Genomic DNA, 11,687 nt, shown 5'->3' with positions numbered 1-11,687 from the left:
TTAAAACGACCGGGATGTCCCGCTGTGGCGTGGTCATGGGTTCGTTCTAAATAGAGTGGCGTCGGCCGGTCGGACGTAGGCACGGTCTTTGTAGAATAAGACGTCATCCTTAATCGTCCAGTCAGAGAGAGCCGATTTCATGGGAGGAAGGCAAAGGCCGTTTAAGGCATGGAGGCGGCTTGGAAGATGGGGGTCGGTGTCATCAGGATCAGGGTTCGAAGAGTGGTCATAAGCTCTTGGTCGAGGGACGAAATGAAACATGGAATCTAGGGGAGGAGAGTCACATCTTCATTGTCAATGATACCTGGCGTATGGCTCAGGTCCGCCGAGATAAGGCATCAGGTGCGGCAAGCTTGGTTCCTGGTACATGGGGAGTTCAATATCGTAACTGAAAGGGAAGGAGCTGCTGCATCTAGCTGGCTCATGGGTCAAACTTTTGCGCGGTGCGGAAAATAGAGGGGGGGAGGGTTCTTATGATCGGTGAAAACGATACCGGCATGAGGGTTTCCTTCCAAAATAATGGCGCCATTCTTGGAGTGCGCAGGATGACGGCAAGGAGTTCTCGATCGAAGATCTGATAATTTCGTTCAGCGGGGGTTCAAGGATTGGGAGAGGTATCCGAACATGGATGATATATGCCGTTTTCATCGGTCTGTAGCAGACAGCACCTGTTGCAACAAGGGATGCGTCGGTTGGCTACTGCGAACTGTTGAGATGGATCGGGATTACGGAGGACAGGTTGTTTTAGGAAACACTCCTTGAGCATCATGAATGTTTCTTGACACGGTGCGGACCAAAGGAAGACATTGTCCTTCTTTGTCAGATCGATAAGGGGTCGTGCGATATCGGATATACTGAGGGATAAAGTTTCGGTCGAAGAAGTTACAGAATCCAAGGAACGATCTGGTTTCTTTAACAGTGGATGGGATATGGCCAATCACGAATTCCATCAGTCCTGGCAGCGTCCATGGCGACGCTCCTGGACGAATAATCATACCGAGATATTCGACCCTCCTGCGCATCAAAGGTACATTTTTCTGGTTTTCATCAGAAGAGTTGTTCTGTACGAATTTTCATAAGAATACGACGGGTTCGAGCGTGATGTTCACTAAGGTTGTCCGAAAAGATGAGGATATCGTCCATATAGATCACGAGCCATCCTTCATTAATTTCCTGTTTGGAAAGTACGGTTCATGTAGGCTTGGAACGTGGCCGGGGAGTTGCCAAAGTCCAAAAAACATGACGTTCGGCTCATAGAGTCCGAATTCCGTGGTGAACGCAGCTTTCCATCTATCGTCAGGGTGAATACGGATGTTATTATAACAGAGACTTCTCGCACTGGTGCGGCAAAGTTTTCTTGTGTCCAGACGTCTTCCTTGGTATCAAAGGTCTCGTCGTCTTCATTGGGGATGGGGAGTAGATCGGGGAGTGAATCAATGGTGGGAAGAACGGATGGTTGCTTCTTCATCAACGATTTCTTCGATGGTCGCTTTTGGATAAACGACAGGAGTTTCGATAATTGGTGTTTTCCTAAGTTTGGATTGCTTCCAAGTCCGATCGATGGGTTCTTGTCAAAATAGAAGTGGAAGGTCGTTCTTCTTCCTTTCTTTGTCGACTTCTTCTTCAACTTGATTACTCTTTTCTGTTCGGGAAAGGATGAGGGTTTCGGCTGCCCAGTCGATAACCGGGTTCATAGCCCGTAGCCAGGGGATTCCAAGGAGGATCTGGTCTCTTCTGCCGAGACGTGTGACGTTAAACTTCCCAATCATGGTTCGTTCGTCAATTTTGACGGTGAGAACGCAGTATATCGGCTGATATAGCTCCGCTTTTGGAATAGCTTCCATCGGCGGTAGTGGGTAGTAACCCGGAAGGGTTTACTAAGGGCGTGGGTTCGGATCTTGTGTTTTTTGACGAAGTCTTCTGAGATAAAGGTTCTGGCTGCTCCGGAATCAACAACTGCAGTGGTTTCAACGGTTTTCAGAGTGTTTTCGAAATGAGGGAAAGGGGAACCTGAAGTTCTTTTCGTTCACCAACTTTTCGTACAAGTCTTATGGGTAATCGAGAGATACTGACGTTGATCCAGTCTCCCATATCAAAATCCTCATTGAGGCGACGGACTTCTGCTTCTTCTTCATTGCTGCTTTCTACTTCTTTGCGGCGTATCGGGGTCTGTCCTTTCTTCTTCTCAGGGCAATTCTTGAAAAGATGCCCGGTCTTGTGACAGGTTGAAACATTTTCCGGTTCGGAAATGCTCCGCGCGTTCTTCTTCAGAGAGCCGATCAATCACCATGGCGTTGGGATCTTTAGATGGTACATATCGGTTAGATCCGAAGTTCTTCTTCTTCTGGGGTTGGTTGCGCGCCCTGATGGCGTTCAAGTGAAGGCGTGAGTTGTCAAGATTGATACAGGTGGTAAGGACAACTTCGAAGTCGTCAGAGACATCACCCGTGCCGTAGAGGCGAGCGAGTAGTCCTGGATGTAATCCGTCTAAGAAAAATTGCTTCTTAGCGACGTCACCTTGAATTTCTGCCCTTCGTGTGAGCATCAAGAACTCGGAGATATAATCTTGGAGTTCGGTTCCTTGTTTCAGATTGTGAAGCTTGGCTAACGCGGTTCCTGAGGGATCAAGCAGTCTGAACGCACTTTTGAAGTCGGTAAGGAATTCGACCCATGTACCGTATCCTTTGACAAGGCCTGCGGTAGTCTTGTTGTTGGGGTCCTGCGCTTGTCTGAGGAAGTCTTCCTTCCAGTAGTGCACGTTCCCTTCGTTCATGAAGGAGGTTACGAAAATGATTTTCTGTTTGTCATCGACATAGATTTTCTCATTGATATCGAGATAAGACATGCACGACATCAGGAATCCTTCGGATTTGTCTCTATCCCCGTCAAAGACTGGGGGAGATCCGATCTTGATTTCAATGGGTTTCATGGAAGACATTGGGGGGTTCAGAGGTGGTATGGGTGGTAAGGCACCTAGGTTCAGAGCACCGAGAAGTGGTGTTAATGACGTCAGCTTGTTTCAGCTTCGAGGGGACCTGGAGTTCTATCTGTCGTGATGACCAGGGTTTGTTCTTTCTGAGTTACAGCGCATGATGGCGATGTATTCGTAGAAGACTTTAATCTTTTGTTACGAACTAGGTGGGTTCAGACGTATGGCTACTCGGTAAGAGTTAATCGGCCAAGGTCGGTTCAAGACTTCGGTGTATACCGAAGTTCAGTGGTTTCTCTAAGACAAGACAAGGAGAGTGTCCTCGACTTGAATCACGTTCAATACGACTTAAGATTGGAGGTCTTAAGCGAAGGAAGTTCCAGGTAAAACCTAGTAAGATTAAAGTAAAGAACTACATAGTACAGGACGAGTTTATATAGGGAATGGTAACGACTTTAGGGCCGGTACGATGAGATCATAGGGATGAGTCAGAGATAAGATGAGTCAGAGATAAGGCGAGTCAGAGATAAGACGAGTCAGAGATAAGACGAGTCAGAGATACAGAAATAGATCATCTAGCGACGGCAAGATGCGATCGTGATGTAATACAATGATGTAAGAGAAAGAAAATGAATAGGGGCGTACTTGACTGTAACACTCGATGGCATCTTCGAAACCGCAGTATAGCCTTGATGTGGGTAATGCCCGTGGTGATTATTATCAAAAATAAACGGAGTTTTCATGACAGGCTTACTTATTGGCTGTTAAGTTGAACGCGAGACTATGAGGAGCGATGAACCTTTCACGATGATCAATAATCAGGTACGAGGCCCTCAGCTAGTGGGGTCGATCAGCGGTCTGACGAAAGTGTATATGAACACTACCCTTCCATCCGAAGCATCTAGAAGCTTCACTGGACAGTCACGCACAGAAGTGATGAAACAGTAAGCCAGAGCATTGCTGGATGATGCCCCAGGATACCAAGCAAAATTGACGACCAGCTGAGGACTGCAAGAATGTACGCTTATGGTGAGCGGAGAACTGTGTGCCTTCAGGACGCTTTGATAGGTGAAAAACCTAAATCATGCACAACACGACTGACCTTTAATGTCTTGACTTCAGGGTTTCAGAAGTGTCATTTACTGTTGAGTTTCAAGGCGCGAAGTTCGGGGCGCGGGGAGGATGTTCCAGATGGGTTGGGTAATGGCGATGGTGTCTGCTGCTTCGCCTGTGTATTGGACTGGGGGGTCAGTAGGTATTTCCAGAGTACCATGGAACTGAATTACATGGGTGGTGTCGAGGGCCGTTAGCGTTAAACAAACCGTGCGGCTAGATCTAGATAGTGCAGGACAAAGAGCGCGTGACCATGACAAGCGGTCACACTGCCTCGTTAGGGCAGCACCCCTGGTCTGAGTGTGAGGTGCATTGCTACATTTAATGAAAGGGTAAAACCTACACACCTCTAGGGAGGATTCAGAGTAGCAGAGATAGTAGTGTGAATGTGAGGCTAAATTCAAAGCAGAATTTTGAGGCAAGGGAACCAGAAATGCGATTTTTGGCCGCGCTGCGCGCCGCGTTTTACAAGAAAAGAACGGAAAAGTTGTGGTAAAGTGTCCGCCGCGCTTTATTTTACCATAAAATCTTGGGATTTTACGGGTGGCTGAGAGCTCTGGCGGCGGAATTTTACATGGGCAGGATGGGTGGGCGCTCTCGATCATTTTTGCCGGACAATTAAGCAAATTCAAACATTTATATTGCACGGGTGCACGTATAATACAGGTACAGGCATACATATATACAGAAAGGCAAAGCAAAAATCACGCTGTCTTTCTGCGTGGTGTGCACGCCAAAATTCAACGGAATCGCCTTGCAACAGCGCAACTTGAAGACCGTTGGACGTGACAACTGTGAGACAACTTGAGGCCGGGCGAGCCAGGTCGGTGGGTGGTTTTGGTGCTTGTGAGCGGTCCTGTAGGACAGGCATTAGTGTGGTGCGTCCTACAATGCGAAGGCGACAGAACGGGAGCTGCAGACCTGCACGAACTAACGGACGTGTCCTTCTAAGTACTAGAGACGCGTCGGGTTGCTGATGTGTCAGCGGGGGTCACGTGCTTTGGCGTTTTACACGCCTGTGGTAAAATGAGGCAATAAAACCAACTTATGTGCAGTGGCCAAATTGACATATATGTTAAACCCTAACCCTATGCATTGTTGATGCCTGCATGCGGATCCTCCGACACTTGATCTTAGTTCTTCAATGATCATTTTGCATGTTACAATCCATACACAGATGTTTGTGAATACAACCTTTGCCAGTTGCAATGCCCATCTCTCACAAGACACTTGCTGCCACCTGTGCAAGAGCAACACAATGGCAAAAAAACTCAGCAATTACCATGAATCCCACCACCAATGTATTGCCTCTGCTGCTGCCAAAGCACCCAAAAGCTTTGGCATTGAATTCTGTCCTGGTTTGGAGCACCAATTTGAGTCACACAGACATGTTCCCGAGACGGTAGCATGCACTTTCGGGTCATAATTCTACAGGTGGCCAAATTGATGCCTTGGTTAATTGGATCAAATTTGAGCGAGATTTTTTCTTGGCAGAAAAAATCTCGCTCAAATTTGATCCAATTAAAAATCGCTCTTGTAGTTTTACTCTACTCATCAAAAGGATCATTTCTACAAGAGCAAATAAAAATCCGATTTTTTTTCAAGGCAGTGGGAACCTTGCACAAAAGTAGTGGTCTCTAAGTGATCGGCACCATAGCTTGCATCAGTGTTACAGTGGCTAGGCGCTGCTCGACCGCTACTCTCGAGATCGTGCCGCGAGCACAGCACATTTTTTCGATCGCGAGAGGCCACAAGGCAAGAATTATTATGTATGATTCACAGTGTCAATGTCATCGCGGGAGAAGATGTACTAAGCCTCGATAGCACTACTGGTACTACGACTCAGCAACTTCAAGAGGTACCACTACGTACGCGACCTAATGTCCAAGGAGGTTATAACAACAAAACCGGTTTTTCTGTAGGCTTAAGAGCAGAATTGTATCTTGTACGCTATGTGAATGTCACAAGTGCTGTTACCTGTACACTGACGATGACATTTGGTGACTTCAAAAGTATGAATGTCGCTGAACTTCGCCTGAGTGCGCCTGTCCTTCCCCGTTGCCTTCCGGATTCACGTAGCGTTTCCAAGACCTCAAGGCTGTCTCGTTATCCAAAGATGCTTTGCAATATCAAAACGAGTGTGGTTATTATTGTAGTAGTCTTGCTCCAAGTACTGGTAAGACTGTAAAAGGGTTCCCAAGCTATGAAAAGCGCTGTAACGTTGAAGCACTTGAAGAGGCCTCAGTAAGAGAACGTGCCAGGGACTCATAACTATTAATGATTCATGGTGGTTTTAGGTTGGATTGTACCCCCGCTGCAGTTCAACGTTCAATGTAACGTTGAACTTGGGTCTGTAGCAGTGTTAAATCACTCATCTTCTCCGACTAACCAATTGACTACAAGGTGGTTTAGTGGGGATGTCAAGCATAGTTAAAATAGCCTGAGCATGTCCACTCTCTTCAGGCATCCCCACCTATCCAACAGCTGCCGTGATGATCTCTGAGTTGGCTACGACTTCCACCAAAATGCATGGAGCCTCTATTCTGTCACGTCAGAGGAAGTGCAGAAATTTGCAGTAGATTCCGACTGAACTTCCACCTTAAGGTATGCATACCTCCACAAGTAGATCTTGTTCCGCTTGGGTTGACCGTCTACTTGTAGCGTGATGGTATCATTTTCTTATATATACTGGTACCGTCTGTATATCTATATCTTGTTGCCGTCACAAACGGGCACCTACATCAGTAAAACACACGACGATTGATCTCGGAATGCGGCGAGTGGTAATGACAACAGGATGTACGTGTCACATCTACCCTGCATGGTACACATTGATGTATCCCAACATTACGTAGCCTACTGTCAACAATGAATCGAAAGTTATAATTGGTCTTGTACGCAGGCACAGTTCACTGAGGCGTATCTGATTAGTGTCTCATCACAGCTCATTGATACCGTTGGGGACTGATGATCTATCTCTGTCGCGGTCGCATTATGGCAGCGGTCTTACCGCATCGCCCAAAAGTCTGTCTTGAGTTCAGGATTACACCAGGGCTCATCGCCCTTTGCTCAGATGTTTCTACGCATGGCGGGCATTAGAGCACTAGAGTCCTCGCCTGTGACGTTCTTCTATCCTGGGCGTGTGCCAAATGATGTATGTCAAAAAACTTGACCCGTGTTTCCCACCGCCATTGTATGTTGGGAGTTATTGGACTTAACGCAAGGCTTATTATATCTCCACCGCAGTCCACCGTTAGCGATGACGGTACTGTGATCGGCGGTATCTATAGGCGGTAGTGGCTGTAAGATTCGGCAAGTTTGTGAGATTCGACTCAAATTCGACTTATGCGGATGTTTGTTGATGGGCGATACAGCAATGGTGTACGAGTGAGTGGTTCACTGTCGTTCATCGTTGATCAAACTACGGGGGAGGGAATTGTTCGTGTTTGGGACGTCTAACACGTACAGTGTCAAGCTTTTAGACGATGGTCGGGTGAACTGATTACTTAGTATAATATCATACACAGCATCTCCTGTAAAAATTGCCGTGTCGTGACCGCTGATGGAGACGACTTCATCTGTTAAACCTGACTCGGAGTGAGTCTGTCTTTCCGTGCTGCTCTTCAAGTCCGAATGTCAATGTGCTTGCCTAGCATATTGTGCGCAAGAGGGCGTGGAGGAACGCTGTGACGTAGTATCAATTTGAATATGACATGCTGGAGCCAATTAATTGTCATGAGCTGATGATGATTGTCCGCGCGTTTCCGAACTTTGTATTATATAATGTTGAATAATCTTGATGGGACTTTGCCACTTTTCTCGCAGACAGCTTGGATGAACTCATACATCATTAGTAGTAGATCACCGAGTCATGAAGCGATCATGATTAATATCAAAATGCGATAGAAGGAAGAAGCAAGGATGACCAGCTTCAGGAATTTGAAGGTGCCATCACCAAACACGGTTAGGACTCACCTCCATGTCCTCGTCTCCATCTTTACGTCTTCCCGTAGCACCTGTTTCACTAGCTAGCCTGTGGACGGCATTCAAAGCGGAACGCGTCGTCATTATTTGATTTTGTCACAACCGAGATCATGACGGTGGACAGGAGACTCTATTTCGCAATAGAGAAAATGCAAAATTTTGCAGGCTTCCACCTCCTAGTATCGCTGGGGTCTGGGCTTCAGCAAGGTATGTATGCTCTACAAGTCTTGTTCTACCTGTATTGACCGTCAATTGTGGCGCAAGGGTGGTTCAGAATCTGGATATACTACGTGTTCTTCTACCGGTACGGTCTATATACTTTGTTACCTTACTGAACATGCAGCTGGCATATCTGGCATCCATCATACTTGATATTGACACTAGTAACGACAACGAGATGCACATAGCCCACGCCTCAAACATTGCATCACCTACCGCAGTATACTACTATAATTACAAGGCAAGTTATGATAGCCTTGTACCAGGCGCAGTTTATTGATGCGTCCGACTACAGCTTATTGATACCACCAAAACTGTCTATCGCGCAGCATCCAAGGCCGCGGTCTTGTCATATCGCCCAAACGTCTGTTTCTGAGCATCATGATCAATACTTGTTCAGATCATTGCAGGTGCTGGAGTCCGCGCCTGTCGTGTTCCTCTATCCCGCTCATATCTAAGCTTCTTCCCTATATGTCACTCGCGGTCTGCGAGGCACAGAGCATTGTGCCAGTGTAACACTTCAAATACTTATAACGCCGCACGTGACGCACACATTCGGGGACCGGTAGTGCAACACAACTCACGACTGCCTAGGAGTGCCATTTGTTCCATATGTAGCCAGACTGTTGATTTGATCCCGCGGACGCAGGGTACTTCGATTTGGGACACGACTACTCCAGGACCAGAGCAATAACTCATTGACATATCCCGAGGTGCAGATTTTGAAGGCCACATCAGGATACCGTACGCATCGCACGAGAACACCCTGATTGAGTCAAACGCAGTACAGTTTGATCGTGTACTATGAACCTGTTCACCAAACAGGATGCAGCGGTTCGGATTCAAACTTTGAAATACCACCTGGTACGCTACACCTTTCATCGAATGCCCGTTCCAACTTTTCGCATAGTAACGTTTTGCAACTAACAGCTACAGCTTTTCGATCGATCGCTCTTATCCCTATTCAATGTACTCTCCCATAGCATTTTGTAGCCGTTTAGAGCACAAGGCAAATGTGTCTGTATCATATTTGGAAGATAGGATACATATACATTTGCTTTGTGCTCTCAGCGGCCACTCGATCGAGCACAGCATTGTCACATCACATTGACAGTCGCCGCACGGACCAGTGTCGCGCCGTACAGCAGGTGTAAGTCGCCGGTATGTCCATGTTAAGTATTACTGATCTTTTTGATGGACATCAGATAATTGATGTGTAGTGCCTACTTACAAGCGTCTGTCCCGTGTACGACACGGTGTTACAGTACTATTCAAAAATTGATCATTCGCCTGATTATGCTGTAGAAACAGGAATTTCGTCCAACACACTGGTCTATCTTGAATAACGTCCAAACGCCTGCGAACCCACTTGGTGTGCCGTATCTACGTACTTGTGTCTGGTCGTTAATATTGACGAGATGAAGTTACAACACTACCTGATCGAGCTTCTACCGTGGTCAGCGGCCGCGGTACCGTGATTAGCGGTATAATGTGATAGTAGCTGGCAGCATCCGCAAGTCTGCGAGATTCGACGTATGCGACCTTTTGTTAAGGTGTGATACGACCACGGCACGCGAGTGATTCAAGGTGGACCAAATTCCGTTGATCTCCATTGGCCTCACTACTAATAACTAGTCTTTACTACAGCCAGGCAAAGCTCATCCATGACAGAACCCACGCAACACACAACGATCCTGCGCCTTTTGTCTACCACAGGTTACCAGAATCCTTATCAAGTTGTATCATACATGGGGCAATCGATTTACAACTTGAATGCAGATCTATGCACATTCTCTCCAGAATTGTACAATACACGTTCATGTCATTCCTCGATTCAAAACCTTCACTCATGCCTGTTAGGAAACTTGTTCGAGGAAAAAACTAGATCTGCTCGACGCAACTTGATAATCAATGGGATAGCAAGGACTGTACAAGAGGCTCAGGGGCAGTGTTCGACTAATAGTGGACTTTACTTAAACCGTGCGCCGCTGCGTCATATAATGATTAGGAATGGGTGACACCGCCCACGCCATTTTCATATCATATCTTGGGCTACCACTGCCACAAGAGATGAGCAGATGCTCGCACATCTTGTTACATAGTGATGGGAACTTTTTTGCGTTCGACACAGCCCGCCGGAGTCAGGGATGCTAGCCGATATCTGTAGGCAGCGCCTCAGGGGAGAGCCATTCGCGTTTAAAAGGACGTGGATTACTGCCCCAGGATAAATTGCACCCCCCAAGATGGAAGGCGCTTCTGTGCACGAGGACTCCATGCTGACGTTGGGCGATGTATCATTTCATGCTGCGTCAGTCCCAACAGTAGACACCAGCCTCTACAACCTGTCTCCCGCGCAAGCTGCATTCTTCAAGACACAAACCGGTATTGATAATGATGAAGACTTGAAAAGGCATATCCTGGAAGTTCAGGCGAAAGCATACAAGGCGAGTCATTCTCAGAGGACTTCGTAATGATTCTAATAACCATCTGCCACTGACAGGTTGCACCATATCCTTGTATTCATGGATTTGGCTTCCTTCGGTATGTTTTCAGTAGATCTGCACATCGCACGGAAATCGAACATTCCTCAGGTTAAACTTATCAAATTTTCCTGTGTATAAACACATCCTTCAGCTGGGTCGCGAGCGCCCCGATGCGGTGTTTCTCGACATCGGTTGTTGCTGTACGTCAAATCGACACTGTGTACTGTCTTGAATGATCTTTTGACTCCATTTTAGTCGGTGTTGACGCCAGAAAGGCTGCGGCGGACGGGTTTCCTGCCAAAAACATTATTGCGTCGGATGTCGTCAACGGTAATACAATTATCTTGTGGATGATCATTCTTGCTAACGATGTGAATGTGTAGAGTTTCTTCAACTAAGCCACGAACTTTTCAAAACGACACCAGCTTCTTACCCCGGATGCCTCCTTCCTGGAGATGCCTTCGATCCAGAATTTCTCTCTATAGTTGCGCCGTCGGATGACGTCTCTCCGGCGCCAGCTATTGATTTGTCCTCGTTGAAATCCCTCAACCCTCTTCATGGTCGCATTAGCGCAATAAACGCTATTGCATTCCTCCACCTCTTCAATGAGGAGAAACAATTGCACGTTGCCAGGGCTCTCGCGGGCCTTCTATCTGCTCAGCCAGGCTCTGTAATTTGCGGCTTTGACACCGGAGCTCACGAAAAGGGCATGGTAACTGCCAATTTATCAGGCATCGAGTATCAGACGTTTGCTCATTCTCCCGAGACTTGGTCATCTTTGTGGGATGGAGAAGTTTTCAAGAAGGGGACTGTCAAGGTAGAAACAGAGTTGGTGGAAATTCCGGTTTACGATAGGCGGCACTTGATGATGAGGTGGTCAGTGACGAGACTGTAGATAGGTATAACGTTGAATGGTCTCCGATCCAAAAGGACAATAAATTTGTTTTGTTTTTTAAAAA

At 46.9% G+C, this 11,687-nt stretch overlaps 1 protein-coding gene across 1 annotated transcript; it reads left to right on the top strand.

Annotated features, from left to right (window-relative positions):
- Positions 1–10,389: 10,389 nt before the first annotated feature.
- On the top strand, positions 10,390–11,687 carry DFJ58DRAFT_767750 (uncharacterized protein). The gene is made up of 5 exons (XM_041388878.1): positions 10,390–10,689; positions 10,746–10,786; positions 10,837–10,928; positions 10,984–11,058; positions 11,112–11,687. The coding sequence occupies exons 1-5, from the start codon at positions 10,489–10,491 to the stop codon at positions 11,621–11,623; spliced, it is 921 nt and encodes a 306-aa protein (XP_041248384.1). The 5' UTR covers positions 10,390–10,488; the 3' UTR covers positions 11,624–11,687.

Source organism: Suillus subalutaceus (genome assembly GCF_016647625.1).
Source record: "Suillus subalutaceus strain FC151 chromosome Unknown DFJ58scaffold_14, whole genome shotgun sequence".
Lineage (NCBI taxonomy): Eukaryota > Fungi > Basidiomycota > Agaricomycetes > Boletales > Suillaceae > Suillus > Suillus subalutaceus.
The sequence above is the reverse complement of the archived record's forward strand: the minus strand, read 5'-3'. Positions and strand labels throughout refer to the sequence as shown.